The sequence below is a fragment of the Loxodonta africana genome, chromosome 22 (assembly GCF_030014295.1).
Source record: "Loxodonta africana isolate mLoxAfr1 chromosome 22, mLoxAfr1.hap2, whole genome shotgun sequence".
NCBI lineage: Eukaryota > Metazoa > Chordata > Mammalia > Proboscidea > Elephantidae > Loxodonta > Loxodonta africana.
In genome coordinates this window covers 28,115,655-28,135,395 of record NC_087363.1, presented here as the reverse complement: position 1 = coordinate 28,135,395, position 19,741 = coordinate 28,115,655, and the positions used below count along the sequence as shown (strand labels likewise).

Genomic DNA, 19,741 nt, shown 5'->3' with positions numbered 1-19,741 from the left:
TAAGTGTTCTGGAATTCCCATTCTTTGCAATGTTATCCATAATTTGCCATGATCCACACAATTAAAAGCCTTTGCATAGTCACTAAAGCACAGGTAAACAACTTTCTGGTAATCCCTGCTTTCAGCCTGACATCAGCAATGATATCCCTTGTTCCATGTCCTCTTCTGAATCCAGCTTGAATTTCTGGCAGTTCCCTGTTGATGTATTGCTGCAACCATTTTTCAATTATCTTTAGCATAATTTTACTTGCGTCTGATATTAATAATATTTATTGTTCAGTAATTTCTGTATTCCATTGTATCAACTTTCTTGGAATGGGCACAAATACGAATCTTTTTCAGTCAATTGACCAGGTAGCTGTCTTCCACATGTCTTGGCATAGACGAGTGAGGGCTTCCAGCGTTGCATCCGTTTGTGGAAACAGCTCAGTTGATATTCTGTCAATTCCTGGAGCATAATAAATTAGTGAAGAGCATGAAGTCTGGATCCAAAATGCCTGGGTTCAAATCCTAGTACTTCTCAATGACTAACTCTTCTCATATCTCGGTTAAGAATAATGCCAGAACTATCTACCTCTGTAGTTTTAAATTTCGTTTTATCTCCACTGTTGACTTATTAGCTTTGCTTCCTTTTTTTAAAATAAACTTTTTATTCTAGAATAATTTTAGATTTACAGAGAAGTTGCACACACATGCAAATCAGTATTCGTCCAATCATCTGAGGTGTCCTCTCTCTCTGAACCTCTCTTCTCTGGCATTTTACCCGACAAATGGCAGCTGCTCAGCTTCCTCAAACTCCAAATCCTCTCTTTCTCCTCAGCTCATTGAGACCCCCAAGCTGTGTTTGGACTGCCCTCCCTGGACTGGGGCCTGGAAACTCGAGGCAGTTAAACTGGTGAAACTGGAGCAACTGAAGGGCTCACTGGTTTTGCTCTCCTTATCTCAGGATCGCTTTACTGTGCTGCCTCTTGTCCAATATCAGAAAAGTTGTTGCGTATATTTTGTCTAGTTTCCCGGTTACTTAAGACAGAAGGGTAAGCCCAGCCCCTGTGACAACATTTTGGCTAAAAGTAGAAGTCTGTTTTGGTTTGTCTTTATTCCTAGGCTGTAGCCTTTTGGTCTCCCATTTGAAAGCATGGGTGTTTTCCAGGGTTCTGAACCCAAATTTTCATTCCTCTCAGCCTCTTAGCTGCAGCTTTTAGGATCAACAATCACTTCCAGGGGAAAAGGAGCCCAAATGCTGGGCTCACAGTTTTGGGTTCCCATCCTCTTGGATTTTGTCTCCGCGTTTCCTTACTGCCTTGGTAGGTCTCCAGTGCCTTCAGAGAGATGTTTTCTATGTTTTGGCTGCTTTTCTAGTTGCCCTGAGGTGGAGTTCTATACGCAGAATCTATCAGTGGAGCTGTAATAGTAAGGAAAGCCTGGCTTTAATAAACTACAGTTTTACGCTGGAATAGAAATCAAAACGGTCTATAAATGAGGGAGCGTGAAAAGTAGAAAGAAGATTGAAATAAATCCTATTAACATGAAGAAAGGTTATAACTGCTGCCTTTTGAAGTGTCATCTCTTTATGCTACAGTCCTCCCTAGCCACTCACATTCTGGTTCTACTATTCCTAGCTCTGGCGTGCAGGGATGACCTGAACCTTAAAGCATTTGTAAAGTGCGCTATCTTTTGCTGTCGTCTAGAGGATTCGTGGTTGTTGTAAATGATGGTGACAGAGATGCCATCGTTTGTACAGAATGAAGAGCCGGACTGTGTTCACCGACTGCTTTTAGCGTTGTCCATGATCTTTAAGGACGGCTGAGATTTAGGTGCCGGTTCTGACCGTTCCTCCCCATGAGACCTCCAAAACACCACCCGAGTGCCTAACTTCAGCCTGTGCTTCTGTTTGGCGCTGACCTTTTCTGCTGTCGGGACATACACTGAGCCCTGCCCATGCTCTCTATCCTAACCCTAAGTTTCTTCTTTCTCCAGCTTTTTAAGGACCAGGCCTCATCTTTACTAACACGAAAGCTTCCCTATTGTATCTTTGGGTCTTCTCATTTATTGTTATTATTATTTTGCTAAAAATATCGAGAAATGGTTTCTTTATGCCAAAACTCTTGGGGGGGAAGGACTGTGCAGGGCAGGTGGGGAATTGGGCAACGTGTGGTTTATTTCCTGCTTCACAAACGTTCATTTACTTGAGGCAATTGAGTTGTTTTGTGGTAGTTTTTTGCTTTGAGCTCTTATGATGTGAGCAGAGTAGAAATTAAAAAGAAGTTCTTTTTTTTTACTGTTGTCATAATATTTATTCATTCAAAGATATTTATTGAGTGTTTACTGTTAGGCACTGCTCTAGATAATGCCATATTGTCTGTTTAGGAGTGGCAGAGAATAAATTAATGTATATTATCATGGCAACAGTACTAAGTTCTTTGTAGGAAAATAGAACCATGGAAAGAGAGTGAGTGATAGGTGGGTGGGTGGGAGGGAAGATACGCAATTATGTCATGTAGCAGGTGGTCATGGACTATCTTACTGAGAAGGTGATATTTGAATAAATACCTAAAGAAATTGGGAGAATGTTCTAGGCAGAAGCCACAGGAAGTGCAAAGGTACTGAAGTGCGGCATGTTCAGGGAAAAGCAAGAAGTCCCCTGTGGCTGGAGTGGAATAAGTTGTGTAGCAGGGAGTGAGTTGTGGAGGTAGGGGCGGGGCACAGGGTAGGTGGTTACAACAGACCATGTAGGGTCAAGTAGGCTATTGTAAGGATTTTGCCTTTTGCTCTGAATGAGATGAAAGCCACAGCAGGGTTTTGAAAAGAGTGACTTACTATGACACACACATGCTCACGTGTATGTATGTTTGTTTATTTTAGTAGCTTTTTATTTTGCTGTAATTTAAACTTATGGGAAAAAAATACAAGAATAGTCCAAGGAATTCTTGTATAATACGCTTTACCCATATTAAGTTTGGCAGTTTGAACTCAACCAGAGGTGCCTCAGAAGACCTGGCAATCTGCTTCCAGAAGAAAAACCTGTGGAGCAGTTACACTCTGCACATATGGGGCCACCACGAGTCGAAATCGACTTAATGGCAGCTAACAACAACAACTCGTATTAACCGATTTACATTTTGCCCCATTTGTTTTATCATTCTCTCTCTCTTCCCCATCCTATCTGTCACTTTTTCTGTATATATGTGTATATGTGTGTAGATATATTTAAAATATATACGTGCTTATTATTTTTTTTCTGAACCATGTGAGAGTAAATTGGGGATGTTGTGTACCTTCACCACTAAATATTTCAGTGTGTAATTTCTAAGAACAAGGATGTTAACTAATCACATGGCAACTATCAAAATCAAGACATTTTACATTAATGTAGTACTGTTGTCCATGTTTTACTTTTGTCAAATGTCCCAATAATGTATTTATAGCTATTTTCACCCAGACCCAGATTCAATACAGGATCTTACATTGCATCTAGTACTCGTGTCTGACTTTTTTTTTTAAACAACCATTCTGCCTGCTGGGTTGAGATTAGATGGGGTTAGGGTAGGGGGAATGAGAGAAACAGGGAGCCTGTTGTAATAACCCGAGTAAGAAATGCTGCTGGCTTTGATCCAGGATAGTAACAGTGGTTTTGACAAAAAGTTGTAGGATTCTAGATGTATTCTAAAGGTTGACCCAAAAGAATTGCTGACATATGGGATATGAACTGTGAGTAAGAAAAGGGTTGGGGATGACTTCAAGATTTTTGGCCTGAGCAGTTAGAAAGATGGAGTCTTCATTAGCTGAGATGGAGAAGCACATCTGGGCCGAGGGGGTGATCAGAAGCTTAGTTGTAGACACGTTAAATTTGAAACATTGCCAATTAGACATCCAACTGGGGGTGTCAAGTAGGCAATTAGATATAAGAGTGTGGGGGTCAGGAGAGCAGTCCAGGGAGAGGGTTTTAATTTGGGAGTCATCAGCGTATAGGTAGCATTTAAAACCATGAGACTGGATGCCATCAGTGAGTATGGACGGAAGAGTGGAATGAGGACTAAGCCAGGGAGCAGAGGAGGCTGAGACAGACGGATCATCAGCTGAGGAGCGGGCTATGTAAGAATGAAATTTTAAACAACTCTAATGATTTCTTGTGTTATTTTCTAGCTGAGTTACGCAGCATGACAAATACGCAGTCTAACCAAACAAGGTAAGGGAAAACTTCTGTTGATTAGCCCCCAAAGAATTGTCCTTGTTGGGTGCTGTTGAGTCGACTCTGACTCATAGCGACCCTATATGACAAGAACTGCCCCATAGAGTTTTCTAGGCTGTAGTCTTTACGGAAGCAGATCACCAGGTCTTTTCTCCCACAGAGCTACTGGGTCGGTTCAAACTGCCAACCTTTTATTAGCAGCCAAGTGCTTAACCATTGTACCACCAGGCTCCTTTCCAAAGAATTACCCAGATTAGAGGTGTAATATTCCTAAATAATCATTTATTATAGTAGAGGGTACTTGTTTCAAAATTAAACTTGGTCCTGGCTACTGGAAATCTGAGAAAAACACATACTTCCCCCACCCTCTGACTTTTAGGCTGAAAGACGGAATCAATAACCTAACTCTCCCTTGACATGACTTTTTTTTATTGTTGCTGCTAAGAAGGAATTGAGAGACAAGCAGTGCTTAGAGCTTGAAACAAACTCCCTTTGACACAGTAAAAGGGTGTGAAGATGCCTACTGGGAAGTAAATCAGTAAAGGGTGTGGGTCTTGGGAGGCTATTTGTCAGAAGAGGTAAATGCAAATGGGGCAGATCTTGGGCTTTGTTGGGGGAACTTCCAGTGTAGAAGCATTACAGGTGGACAAAGAGTCAGATCCTTTTTGTTGTCTTTTCTCCAGTAAACTTAGTTTTTACATTTTTTGTCTTTAGTAGTGAAGGTGATGCCATCAAAGTTTTTGTGAGAGTTCGTCCGCCTGCAGATGGTCCTGGATCAGCTGAGGGAGAGCAAAACTTATGCTTATCCGTGCTCTCCTCCACCACTCTCCGGCTGCACTCCAACCCCGAGCCCAAAACCTTCACCTTTGATCATGTTGCAGACATGGGCATCACTCAGGTAACGATGATTCTGGAAACTTAACTTTTCACTTGGAACGTATAAGCTTTTGTTATTTTTAGGATTTGGTTTCTGGTAGATCTCAGATAAGGAATTTCAAACATTCCTTTAAAATTTTTTAATCTAATTTTATTAAATAGTTTTCTTCTTCCTTCATCAAATTTTATATCAATAACATAAGCCTACTTTTCTTCCCCTGTCCATCCATTGATGGGGATTAATGAGGATGTACTTCTCAGAGCTACTTGGATGATCGATAAGTACTATTAAGCTGCCTAGTTTAAAGAGGGTGATAGATTTAGGATTACTATGATGTCAATAACTGCTTTTCTAATTAAGGGCAATTTAGTTAAAATCTAGTCAGCACTACGTAATAGAACTTTCTGTAATGATAGAAATGTTCTGTATCTGTGCTGTTCAATACGGTGGCCTCTAGCCACATGTAGCTATGTAAGTTTAATTAAAATTGAATAAATTCAGTTCCTCAGATGCACAGCCACATATGGCTGTTGACTACTTGAAATGTGACTGTAATGGGCATCACAGATCTAGATTGTTCACTTGTATATATGTATATATGTATATGTATATATATATATACACGTGGATGTTTTTGCTGAGACATTTAGAACTTTAGATATTTTTTCTTTTCATTTAAGGCAATGCTGGCGAATAGAAATATAAAGTGAACCACATATATAATTTAAAATTTTCTAGTTGTAGTTGTCATCGAGTTGGCTCTGACTCATAGTGACCTTGTGTATAACAGAACAACTTGACTCAGTGGCACCTAACAATATATTCAAAATATCATTTCAACATGTAATCAATATAAAGCAAATTATTAGTGAGATTTTCCATTCCTTTTGCCATAGTCAGTGTTCAAAATCTGGTGTTTATTTTACACTTATAAACACGTTGCCATTGAGTCGACTCTGACTCATGGTGACCCCATGTGTGTCAGAGTAGAACTGTGCTGTATAGGGTTTTCAGTGATTTATGGAAGTGGATTATCAGGCCTTCCTTCAGCAGTGCCACTGGGTGAATTCAAACTGCCAACATTTTGGTCAGTAGCCGAGCTCATACCATTTTTGCTACCCAGGGACTTTTCTTTTTTTTAACTTATAGCACACATCAATTTGGACAAGCCACATTTCAGGACCTTAATGGTCACGTTTGGCTCGTGGCTATGGTATTGGACACATAGGTCTAGGATTCTTGCATGGGTGATAAGGCTGTGTCTACTTACATGTAAAAGTAAGAATAAAAATCACATACTGATTACACCCACACCTCACTTACTGCCTGTCTCGTTATCTGACATTTTGTATTTACAGCAATAGTAAAAAATCTATTACCTGACTATTTTGTGTATTTACGAGGCAGCAGGCATGGCGGCAACAGCTGTGGAGTGTCCCCTCCCTTGAGGAGGGTCTCCTGGTGACCTCCAGGAAGCTGGGCCGTGCTGCCCTATGTCCTCTGCTCCATCCTGCCAGTGGGAGCGCAGCATTCAGCTGCTGCTTGGGGTGGCCTCCTCCATGGCCACATCCTCTGGGGCGATGCACAGACAGCACTGAGCCAGCAGGGCACCTGTTTTGGGTTCTAGCTCCTACGCGGCCTGAGGCCCTACAGCTCAAAATTGCTGTGGGTTGGGAAGGGAGGAAAGAAAGAAGTGCTGGACAGGGTGTTTGCAAGAAATGCATGCAAGTTTAATGATGTCCCAAAGTGAGCCAGACTGGGCCTGAAGCCTCCACCCAGTGCGTGTCCAGACTTCCACCACCCTCAAAAGAAGCCCCAAGTTTTGGTGACTTGCCAGGCCTGAACAGGTGTGGGAATGTAGCCCTGGAGGTGGCTCTACGAGGGAAGCTCTGACCCAGCACAGGAGGAAGGTGAAATGGTTAAGTCGTGGGCCCTCCTGTCACAGCCTGGCTTTATCTGGCTTTGTCTCTTCTAAGCCTCCTCTGCAGAGGAATAATCCATAATTGGACTTATCACTGTGATGAGCACATCAGTAAATCTTAGCTGTTATTACTTCTGTGATCATATTTTCTAAATTAAAAAAAAAAAAAAACTCAGATAAATGGGTATTCCGAAAACAGAAAAAAAAAATCCTCCATTTTCACATAACGCCAGTTTTCACATAATGACCTGGTCTTTGGAACCTAACCATGTTCATAAGTGAGGAGTGGATGTATTTAGTAGAAGCTCCTAAGAAAATTACTGGAGAAAATGTAAGGCTATGTATTTTATGCTAACACCAGTATAATATTTGTGTGCAGTATACTATACAAAATTCTGTCTAAAGTTGAGATATGAGCTTTAAATCTATAATTGTCTGTATAGGAGATTAATGGATATAGTTATGTTTAAAGTTTCATCATCTTAGATGCATTAGCCATTTTCCTACAGTGGATGTAATTTTCCTGTTACTTTAACACAAGTGTTAAAAATCTAAACATGGTTTTCGTTTTTGTGTTATAGAATATAACTTAGGAAAAATGTTCTCACTTTTCTAAAATCTTAACGAGTTTGGTGCTTACATTTATAGGAGGCTGTGTTCTCAACTGTGGCCAAAAGCATTGTGGAGTCTTGCATGAGTGGTTATAATGGTACCATCTTTGCATAGTAAGTAGTTGACATAATGGTACCATCTTTGCATAGTAAGTAGTTGACTCTGCCCTTACACAAAGGTATGGTAGTAAGCACTTGTATTCATTTACTATGGCTGCTGTGACAATTATCATAAACTTAGTGGCTTGAAACAACACATATTTATTATCTTAGAGTTTGTAGGTCAGAAGGTCAACACAGGTCTCACTGGGCTAAAATCAGGGTGTCAGCAGGGCTGTGTTCCTTTCTGGAAGCTCTAGGGGAGAATCGGTTTCCTTGCTTTCTCTAGCTTTTAGAGACTGCCCACATTACTTGGCTCATATCCCCTTCTTCTGTCTTCAAAGTCAGCAAGGCTGCATGTCTGATCCTTCTTCTGACTAAGCTGGAAAACGTTCTCTGCTTTTAAGGACTCATAGGATTAGATTGGGCCCACCTGGATAATCTAGGCTACTCTTCCCACCAAGGTCCTTAACCTCAATCACATCAGCAAAGTCCCTTTTGCCATGTAAGGTAACATAATTACAGGTTTTGGGGATAGGACGTAGACATACTTGGGGCTCCATTATCTGCCTACCACAGTGCTTATCAAGAAATATGAAGGTATGTGTGAGATAAGTTTTTACCACTTTTTGAATTGGTGACTTTAATCATTCATAATGTGTGTGTGTACCTAGATACAGTCTCATTTTTCTGTACTGCAGATATTTTAAATTAATAAACTTAATTTTAGAATAATTTTAGATTTATAGAAAATTTTCAAAGATAGTACAGAGAGTTCCCATATACTCTTCAGCCAGCTTCTCCTAATGTTAGCGCCTCATATAACTGATAATCCAGAAAAATCATTTGCGACTCATAGCCACCCTGTAGGACAGAGTAAACTGCCCCCACAGGGTTTCCAAGGAGCTACAGATTTAGTGTTGGAATATAAGCTGGAGATTATGAAAGCACTGTGTGTGCATCTCGAGGAATGTAATCAGTATCACTGATTATACATGTAGAAACTGTTGAATTGGTGTATGTTTTGCTATGTATAGTCTCAACAAAAATAACAAGAAAATAAATAAAATTTAAAAGAAGAAAATAGATAAGGTGTGCTAAATCTGTGAATATTATGTAATGACTAAAAATAATGAGATAGTTCTCTATTTACTTACTTGGACATCTGAGCTAAAATTAAGGAAAAAAACAGGTTGCAGAATGGTATGAGGAGCGTGATCCCAGTTTTCATAAATAAAAAGTAAATGAAAACTGATGGGTATGTTTGTATAACCTGGAAGCATGTACTGGACAGTTAACAGTGATGAGCTATTAGGGATTGGATTGGAAGGAGGGAAGGTGGATCATTAATTTTTTACTGTCTATAATTTAAGAAAAGAAAGAGCATAAGCTTTTTGGGGGAAATTTTATACAGTAGTAGACCATATTAAAATATAGCAGTCTTCTAATTTTATGTGTAAAAATAACATGTGAAATTTCTTTTTTCCAGTGGACAGACAGGCTCAGGGAAAACATTTACTATGATGGGTAAGAAAATTAAAGGTTAACATTTGCTGGTTTGCTTTTTTTCTTCTGATAGCAACAAGATACATTTTTGTAGGGAAGGCATATTTCTACATAGGACATTGACCTAATAAAATTAGGGATATTTTCCGGGCTTCTGGCAGATTTCTAGTTCCTTGGTAGCTGTGTGTTAATCGTGCTCGCAGACATGTTCCCCAACTCAAGGCTTTAGTGAATTTTTATATGTTTGTACACCCATGTAATCACTACGCAAATCAAGCTTCCTCGTCAGTAACTACCCTACCCTGTCCATTGGAGTACCAATTACTGACTTCTGTCATTAGTTTTGCTTGTTTTTGAACTTCCTACCAATGAAATTATACAGTATGTACTCTTTTGCTCCTGGCTTCTTTATCTCAATATTAAGTTTATAAGACTCGTTCATGTTGCATATTTTATTGTTGTTAGGTACTATCAAGTTGATTCCAATTCATAGCAACCCCACGTGACAGAGTTAGAACTGCCCCATAGGATTTTCTAGATTGTAATCTTTACGGGAGCAGATCACCAGGTCTTTTCTTCTGTGGAACTGCTGGGTGGATTCTAACCACCAACCTTTCAGTTAGCAGCCGAGCAGTTAACTATTGCACCACCAGGGATCCTTGTGTTGTGTATGTTGTTGTATGCCATTGAGTTGATTCAACACATAGCGACCCTACAGAATAGAGTAGAACTGCCCCATAATGTTTCCAAAGCTGTAATCTTTAGAGAAGCAGACTGCCACATCTTTCTCCTGAGGAGTGGCTGGTGGGTTCAAACCACTGACCTTTCGGTTAACAGCCAAGTGCTTAACCATTGCACCACCAGGGCTTCTATGTTGCATATAAAAAGCCAAACCAAACCCATTGCCGTGGTGTCAATTCCAACTCACAGTGACCCTATAGGTCAGACTAGAACTGCCTCATATGGTTTCCAGGGAGCAGCTGGTGGATCTGAACTGCTGACTTTTTGGTTAGCAGCTGAGTTCTTAACCACCGCACCACCAGGGCTCCGTCCGATTGATAGACAGGTGCTATTACAGTATTTCTCACAGGCCTAAACTTCACTTGTTTAGGAGCATAAACAGGAAACTGATTATACAGTGTGTCATCTGTTTCTGTATAAATTGCCTTTTATGTTGTCATTTAAATGACTCCAAAAATAGAATAAAAATGAACAGCTTTTTTTTTTTTTTTAACTTTTTTTTAGGACCATCTGAATCTGATAATTTTTCTCATAACCTGAGAGGAGTAATCCCACGAAGTTTTGAATATTTGTTTTTCTTAATTGATCGTGAAAAAGAGAAGGTAAAACTTAGTGTAAAAATAAAGTGGTGCTATGAAATGTCTAGTTTTGAGTAGCTGGTTACTAGTAATTAGCTTGTAACACACGGAGAGGCATGGGTGGCACTCTCCGTTGTAGATAAGATAGTGTTGTATAAAAAACCTTCAGTTCTTAAGACAACATTAAGCTTTTTCATTTTCAATTTTAATTGGGCTTTCAGATGAGAAAAGATGCACCATCCTTTAACCTAGATTGCTGGTTTAAAAAAAGAAGTAGTACTGCTTAGGCTGTCAGATTTTAGAGGAGAGAAAGTATAAAGAGAATCTCAATTAAGGAAAGCAGATACACGAAGCTCCAACACCTACTTGTACCTAGGCTCACAGATGACTTGCAGGTGTCCCTAGATACTTACGATGTCCAGTAGAACAGGCCTATCCTTATCTCCTTTGCAGCACATGCTACCACCTAACCAAGATCCCCTTGTTTCACATGTGGTGTGGCTCTGTCATCTGGAGGATATGGTCATCCCTCTTCTGTTGATTCCTACTTTGGCCATCCTCAGACTGTGCTTCTTTAGCATGGTGAACTCCAGGGTAAAGGGCCATTAATGTTATGTGTGCCATCATTTGTCTGTTAAGGAAACTGATATATAACACTGGGTTACCATTTCCTCCTTTGCAGGGACTGTCGGCCCATAACTGTTGCAGTTAGACGCATGCGCTGAATGCCAGTGAAGTAATTAAGTTTAGCATCACACATTCCTGTAGTTAGAAATCCTATAGAAAGGCTTTTAAAATTATTTTCAGTCTTTTAAAGAACATAATACTTGCTTCAAATAAAACTTTACGAGGATGTAAGATAGACAAAAAGTAGACTTGCTCAAGTAGACCGCCCGATTGCCATCTCCCTGTGTTGGTTCTGAGGCACCTCTGGAACCTCTCAGGCTCCTGGAACGATGGTTTGATGCTTCCTTAAAATGTAATAATGTGTTGAAACTAGTTACCTAGATTTTTTTTTTTTTTTAAGCTAACTTTAAGGTATTTTATATTGTGTTAGTGGGTAATATTGTGGGAAACTTATACCTTAGGAAGCAAGTGAAAGATTAGCTCTTGTGTAAAATAGGGATGAAAATAATGTATCTAAGTAAGGCTTCTTTTTACAGGCTGGAGCTGGAATGAGTTTCCTTTGTAAGTGTTCCTTTATTGAAATCTACAATGAGCAGATATATGACCTGTTGGATTCTGCATCAGCTGGACTGTATTTAAGGGAGCATATCAAGAAGGGAGTCTTTGTTGTTGGCGCAGTGGAGCAAGTGGTAACCTCAGCTGCTGAAGCCTACCAGGTACGCTGCCTTGAGCTCTTTGATGCTTATGCAATGTGCCATGCTGTGAAAAGCAGCTTGACCTCAAGAGAGTAGAAACCATTCTGCAGGTCACTGGAAAATGTGTTGATTGTAATTACTCTGTTTTGTTTATTTGGAATTGTCTTTATTTTTTCCTTGTTCTTGAAAGATACTTTTGCTGGGTTATTCTATTCTGGGTTATCGGTTTTTTTCTCCCAGTACTTTGAAGATATTTTTCCGTAGTCTTCTGGATTGTTGCCGTTGGAAGTCTACTGTCATCCTAATTGTAGTTTGTGGTGATCTGCCTTCTCTCTGTCTATATTTAAGATTTCTCTTTGTCTTTGGTGTTCTGTATTTTCACTACAGTGTGTTTAGGTGTGAATGTTGCTTTTTTTGTCTTCTTGGCCTATAATAGGATACATGTTATTGACTTGGGCAAAAGCATTGTCCTTAGGCCTTGATGTTGGGCAGCAAGGCCGTAAGTCTTTGCTAAAGTAAATTCTTAGAGGTATGTGTGGAGGGGGAGGTTAAAGGGGGCCTAATGAGCCTCACTGTCTGAATTTAAGAGCTTTTCCAGTAAAATTACTCAAACAAAAAGGGATTGTACCTTGTCTTGAGGAGCGAATGAAGGGCAAACAAAATATCAATCAAGAATCTATCAGTAAAAAGCAATATTAAGTAAAGCAGGCTCTTAAAAATTCTATCACAGAGAATCTAAAAATACACAATAGTAGGTAGTGGAGCGTAAACATGGACTCTCATGTGCGCATCAACTCCTGGCAATCTTGTTTCATTTATACCCCCACTTACTTTCCCACTCTGTATTATTTTGAAGCAAATTCCATATAATCAGTTCTTCTGTAGATATTTCAGTATGTATCTCAAAGATTAAGACTCTTAAAAAAAGTAGAATCACAATGCCATCATCACACTTAAAAATTTAAAATGTAACTCTTTAATATCATCAAATATTCCATATGAATTCAAATTTCCAATTGTACAAGTCATTGTATGCCTATATATTTTCATTTCCCTTGGGTAAATTCCTGAATGTGGAATGGCTGGTTAGTATGGTAGGTTTATGTTGAACTTTTTAAGGAACTGTCAAATAGTTTTCCAACATGGCTGTATCATTTTTCCTCCCCACTGGCAGTAGATGAGAATTTCCCTTCCTCCACGTCCTCGCTAACACTTGGTGTAGTTGGTCTTTTTTAGTTTTAGCCATTCTAATAGGTGTGTGGTAGAAATCCTGTTATGGTTTTAATTTGTATTTCCCTGATGACTGGGTGTCTTTTCATGTGCCTGTTGCTGATTTGTATGTATTTATGACGTATTCGTTCAAATCATCTTTCTTAATTGGGTTGTTTGTCTTATTGAGGTATAAGTGTTCTTTATGAATTCTGGATACAAGTCCTTTGTCTGATAAATATGTTGTGAATATTTTCTCCCAGTTTATGACTTGTCTTTTCATTTTCTTAATGGTATCTTTTGAAAAGCAAAAGTATTTAATTTTGATAAAGTCCAGTTTATCCATTTTTCTTTATGGTTCTTGCATTTTGTATTCTGTCTGAAACTTTGCCTTCCCTGGTCCCACAAATATTTTTTTCTATGTTTTAGAAGTTGAAGAGCTTTTCATTTTACATTTAGGCTTATGATCCATTTCAAGTTCATTTCTGGGTATGGTGAGAAGTAAGACTCAGTGCTCATTTTTTTCAAACCCAGCATACAACACCACTTGTTGAAAAAAAATCTTTTTCCCATTGGATTGCTTTTGCACTTTTGTTGCAAATTAATTGACTGTGTAGATGTGGATCTATTTCTGGACTATATTCTATTGCACTGATCTGTCTATTCACAAATACAGAACTGTCTTGATTATTGTAGCTTGTTGCTAAGTGGTGGGCCTTGAGATCAGGCAGGCTAGATTCTCCAACTTTGTTTTTTTTTTAACAATTGTTTTGGTTATTCCTGGTCCTTTGCATTTTCAGATAAATTTTAGCATCAGCTTGTCAGTATCTATAAAAAGCCTGATGGGATTTTGAGTGGGATTGTGGTGAATCCATAGATTTGGGGAGAATTGACATCTTAACAGTATTGAGTCTTCCAGTCCATGAACAGTCACTGAGTAGTTTTGTTTTTTGTTTTTGTTTGTATTTTGGTTTTTGTATATGCTGGCATTTGTTTTTTTTTTTTTGCTTATGTTTCACAAATAATAGTACACTGTCCAGATTGTTCTGTACCTTGCTCTTTTTTTTTTTAAGTATATTTTGCAGTTTTTTGAAGTTTTTCTATGTTTGAGGGACTCACTCTTGTTTTTATGCAGCTGTATGGGTCTATCATGATTTATTTAATATTTAATATACAGTATTTGATATTATAAAAAGGAAGTATAAAATACTATCCAAGAAATGTAAAAGATACAAATACTTTCAATTTTATACTGTTGCTGGTTAATAAGAGAGGGCTATAATGGCTAACACTTGTTTAGTGCTTACTGTGGATGGAGCCCTGGTGGCGTAGTGGTTAAGAGCTTGGCTGCCAACCAAAAGGTCGGCAGTTCAAATCTTCAAATCCACCAGCCGCTCCTTGGAAACCCTATGGGGCAGTTCTACTGTGTCTTACAGGGTCACTGTGAGTTGGAATTGACTTGACAGCAACAGGTTTGGTTTGGTTTGGGGGCTCAAAATGTGGTGCTCATGCCATCAGCATCATCTGGGAGTGTTATAGATTGCATTGTGTCCCCCAAAAATGTGTGTAAACTTGGCTAGGCCACAATTCCCAGGATTGTCTGATTGTCTACCATTTTGTCATCTGATATGATTTTCCTATGGGTTGTAAATCCTACCTGAATGCTAATGAGGTGGGATTAGTTGTGGTTATGTTAATGAGGCAGAACTCAAACTACAAGATTAGGTTATATCTTAAGTCAATCTCTTTTGAGATACAAAAGAGAGAAGTGACCAGAGAGACATAGTGACCTCATACCACCAAGGAACGAGAGCCAGGAGAATAGCATGTCCTTTGGACCTGGGGTCCCTGGGCTGAGAAGTTCCTGGACCAGGGGAAGATTAATGACAAGGACCTTTCCCCAGAGCCCACAAAGACAGAAAGCCTTCCCCTGGAGCTGGCACCCTGAATTTGGACTTGTGTCCTAAACTGTGAGAGAATAAATTTCTTTTTGTTAATGTCATCATTTGTGGTATTTCTGTTATAGCAGCTCTAGATGACTAAGACAGAATTTGGTATTAAGAGTGCAGTGCTGCTGTAACAGATACCTAAAATGTGGAAGCAATTTTGAAATGGTGAATGGATAGAGGCTGGAAATGTTCTGAAGTGCCTAATAGTAAAAGCCTAGATTGCCTTGAAGAGACCATTGATGGAATTATGGACATCAAAGACAATTCTGGTAAGGACTCCGAAGGAGATGAGAACTGTTAAACTGGAGACAGTGTAAACAGTGAGAAATGGCCACAGCAGAAGCAGGAGACCAGCGTGAGAAAGCACTAGAACCCAGCCATGAAGTGAGGGAGCTGAGTGCCTTTGGCAGGTTTCCTGGTGGAGTGGGGTGCCTTTGAGCACTTATTGGTAGAGCTAGGCTTGCTGACCCACAAAACAAGAGAGCTGAGTGCCTTCCAGCCAGAGTTTACTGGCAGAGTGGGATGCTTACAGGCGCTTATTGGTAGAGCTACAGAGCTTTGGAACACTTGCCCCAGCAGGACAGAAACTAGTGGTGAGGCCCAAGGGGCCAAGAGGCCAAGGAACCAGGAAGCAGAAATTGAAGAGACAAGGAACACAGAAAGCAGAGCTTCTTCAGTCTCAAAGGGAAGAACCACAACCTCTGGGGTCTCAAAGGGTGGAGTCACCACTCAGATGAACAAGAAAAATGGTGTCACCCAAATTCGAGGGAGCAGAGTTGCCTTTCCAGTGGGCCTGGAAGGCGAAGCTGATACCCAGGGCTGAGGGGCATCCACTCAGAATCCGGAGAGTATGGCCCATACCTAGAGTCTGGAGGGAAAGGCCATTGTATAAATTGTCTCAGAGAATAGAGGATTATTTTCAAGCCTTGAGGGCTAATGTAATGTGTCCTGCTGACTTGCTTGGTGCCTGTTACTCCTTCTTTTCCCTCCAATTTCTCCCATTTATAATGGAAATGTCTAGCTTGTGCCTGTTCCACCATTGTACTTTGGAAGTAGATAACTTGTATTCTAGATTTCACAGATGAAGAGGAATTTTTGGATTTTGGACTTGGAGTTAAGACTTTTACTATGATATGATAGGGTAAATGTATTTTACACGTGGCAAGGACATGAACTTTGGGGAGCCAAAGGGTGGAATGTTATAGATTGCATTGTGTCGCACTAAAAATGTGTGTAAACTTGGCTAGACCATGATTCCCAGTATTATCTGACTGTCCACCATTTTGTCATCTGATGTGATTTTCCTGTATGTTGTAAATCCTACCGAAATGGTGTTATTGAGGTGGGATTAGCGACAGTTATGTTAATGAGGCAGGACTTAGTCTACAAGAACTAGCTTGTGTCTTCAGCCAATCTTTTTTGAGATATAAGAGAGAAGCGAGCAGAGAGACATGGGAACCTCATACCACCAAGAAACAAGAGCCAGGAGAATCGTGCATACTTTGGACCCAGCGTCCCTGTGCTGAGAAGCCCCTCGACGGGGGAAGATTGATGACAAGGACTTTCCTTTCCCCAGAGCCAACAGAAAAAGAAAGTCTTCCTCTGGAGCTGGCACCCTGAATTCAGACTTCTAGCCTCCTAGCCTAGGAGAGAATAAATTTCTCTTTGTTAAAGCCATTCACTTGTGGTGTTTTTGTTACAGCAACACTAGGTGACTAAGACAGGGAGCTTATTAGAAATGTTGACTCTGAGAGCCCCCCTCAGACCTACTGAATCAGAATCTGCATTTTAACAAGATCCCTAGGTGATTCGTATGCACTTTAAAGTTTGAGATACTTTGCCCTGTGGGATTGGTACCCACATTCCCATTTTATAGATATGGGAACTGATCCTTGAAAAGGTTATACTGGCCCTAGACTACAGAGCTAATAAACGGTGAAGCCAGGGTTTGAACTTAGGTTCATCTGATTCAAGAACCTGCAGTCGGAACTTTCATGCTTTCGTAGGGAATACGAAAAAACCAAACCAAACCCACTGCCGTCGAGTCGATTCCGACTCACAGCAACCCTATAGGACAGAGTAGAACTGTCCTGTAGAGTTTGCAAGGAGTGCCTGGTGGATTCAAACTGCTGACCTTTTGGTTAGCAGCCATAGCGCTTAGCCACTATGTCACCAGGGTATAGGGAAGGAAAAAAACAATTCTTTGAAGACCAAAAGAGCTGACAAAACTTTGCCTTCGAGATAATATAGAGATTTATCTTGTCCACCTTTCTTATTGTCTAGATAAAGACATTCAAAGAGATTTTGTGGTTTGCATTAAGTTAACACAAATAGAGAGTGGCAAAACCAGTTCTAGAATGTAAACCTTCTGTTTTCTTGTTGACTCTCTTTCCATATTATGGAGAGGGAACAGGAAAAGGACAGGGTAAGGAAAATAATTTGAGAATGTTCCTTGGTAGACCAGTATTCTTTCTCACTACTCTTTACAAATTTCCTACTGATGATTCTGGTGGCTGTTGTGTACCACTTGTGATACTATAATTTCACTTAGTGAGCTAGATAACAATGGCAAGGCCGTACATTCCCCACGCCTGTTTTAGAGGGGAGATACCCTTTGTGTAAATATTGTTTAAGCAGATAATTAGCTATATGCCTGTACTTATTAAAATGAGTGATTCTCAGGTACTTATTTTATGTCTTAAGTTTTTCTTAAACATACACACTGTTGCTTCTTTTCATATATTTTCCTTCTGCCTAGGTATTGTCTGGAGGATGGAGAAACAGACGCGTGGCATCGACATCCATGAATCGAGAGTCCTCTCGGTCCCACGCAGTCTTCACAATTACGATAGAGTCAATGGAGAAGATGAACGAGACTGTGAACATCCGTACCTCCCTCCTCAACATGGTGGATTTAGCAGGCTCTGAAAGGCAAAAAGATACCCACACAGAAGGGATGAGGTTGAAGGTAACAATGAAATTATGGTCTTCAACTTGTGTGTGAATTCTTACTAGAAGTCAATACCAAGCAAAGTGTTGTGTGGGCTACAAAGAAATAAGAAATTGCTTCCATCTGAATGAAACATATTTTGTTGTGTGGCGGAGACAGTAAATATACATGGAATAGGACAACTCTGGCAGAAGCAAAAGTGTTTGAATTCATACTAGGGGGTTAATGGTACAAGTGGCAGCAGAGGTCAGAGGAAGATGCATGTGACAGGGACTGCTTGGGGGAAGCTCAGGAAAGAAGTGGTTCTTGAGTCTCAGAGGGAACAAGATTTGGGGAGGGAGAGAGGAGCAGGGAATACATGCTCCGCAGGGGAACATCTCAAGGGTTATTGTGGTTGCTTAGTGAGTATGACATATTTCAGCATGGACCCAGTGGCTGGACTGGGGTTAGGTAAGCAGGTGGACTCGGATCACTGAGGACGAGGAGTGCCAGGCCAAGTTTGCACTCAGCTGACACTAAAACCAAAACCAAACCAAACCCACTGCCATCAAATCGATTCTGACTCATAGCAACCCTATAGGACAGAGTAGAACCGCCCCATAGAGTTTCCAGGGAGCGCCTGGCGGATTCGAACTGCCAAGCTCTTGGTTAGCAGCCATAGCACTTAACCACTACGCCACCAGGGTTTCCTGAGCTGACACTAGGAAGTCCTTAAAAGTTTTGAGTAGATGAGTGATTTCATGAAGAAAGCCTGTTTCATAAAAACTTAGCCACCGCACCACCAATGCCAGATTCAAGAGGGGAGAGCCTAAAGAGAAAGAAGATGAGTTAGGCTGTTGAATAAATATCTCAGGTATGAAAGGTTAAGGGCCTAGTCCCAGGCTAAGATATCAGCAGTGGGAGCAGAGGTTCTACGTGTGTTATATAGACTGCAATACATATTGTCAATAAATACGTGTGGATTCTGTAGTTTAGGATGTATGTGGGCAAGGGGAGAAGAGTTGGGAATGGTGGAGGAGAGATCTTTTTGCATTACCCACCCAGTGCCATCGAGTTGATTCCGACTCATAGTGACCCTATAGGACTGAGTAGAACTGCCCCGTAGGGTTTCGAAGGAGCGCCTGGTGGATTCGAACTGCCAACCCTTTAGTTAGCAGCTGTAGCACTTAACCACTACGCCACCAGGGTTTCCACTCTTTGCGTTATAAGTGAGGATTTGAGCCTCTGAGTTCTTGGCAGTTTCAAGCAGAAGGGCTTGTGTTTCTCATGGCACATGGTGATAATAGTATGCACTTATAATAGCACATATGCCAGCACGCTTGCAAGTGTGCTGCATATCTTAACTCATTTAACTTTCCCAGCAACTCTGGGAAATGGGTACTATTATCCTTTTTAATTGTACAGTTAAAGAAAAGGGTCACACAGCTAATAACGGTAGAGCTCAGGTTCAAGCTGATGTCATGTAGCTCCGGGAATAGTGCCCTCAGCCATGACACTACACTGCCTTTCTCATTTACTGAATGATAATGAATTGTAGCAACTCTGAATTTAGTACATCTTGCTTTATAATTTTCATTCTTTTTCTCTTTTTTGTCTACACTTCCACCGTTGCAGATGCTATTTACAGTAAAAATCCAATGTGATCATTTAGTCCAAACATTTTTCCTGTCTTCCCAATCCATTGTATTGTTATACTTTAGGAGTCTCTGGGTGGAAAAGACGGTTAATGCATTTAGCTGCTAACTGAGAGGTTGGAGGCTCAAGCCCACCCAGAGGCACCTTAGAAGAA

The 19,741-nt window shown here is 40.3% G+C and overlaps 1 protein-coding gene across 4 annotated transcripts in view; it reads left to right on the top strand.

Annotated features, from left to right (window-relative positions):
* The window catches only part of KIF15 (kinesin family member 15), a 61,640-nt gene that overhangs the window by 1,506 nt on the left and 40,393 nt on the right, over positions 1-19,741 (top strand). For 2 of the 4 annotated variants that reach the window (XM_064274682.1, XM_064274679.1), the window contains exons 2-8: positions 4,144-4,186; positions 4,904-5,087; positions 7,636-7,712; positions 9,187-9,224; positions 10,449-10,546; positions 11,686-11,865; positions 17,761-17,970. In XM_064274682.1, the coding sequence (XP_064130752.1) occupies positions 4,144-4,186; positions 4,904-5,087; positions 7,636-7,712; positions 9,187-9,224; positions 10,449-10,546; positions 11,686-11,865; positions 17,761-17,970 (830 nt within the window). Of the gene's footprint in view, positions 1-4,143; positions 4,187-4,903; positions 5,088-7,635; positions 7,713-7,734; positions 7,748-9,186; positions 9,225-10,448; positions 10,547-11,685; positions 11,866-17,760; positions 17,971-19,741 lie in introns of those variants that run through there. The other 2 variants (XM_064274681.1, XM_064274683.1) reach the window with 2 other exon arrangements.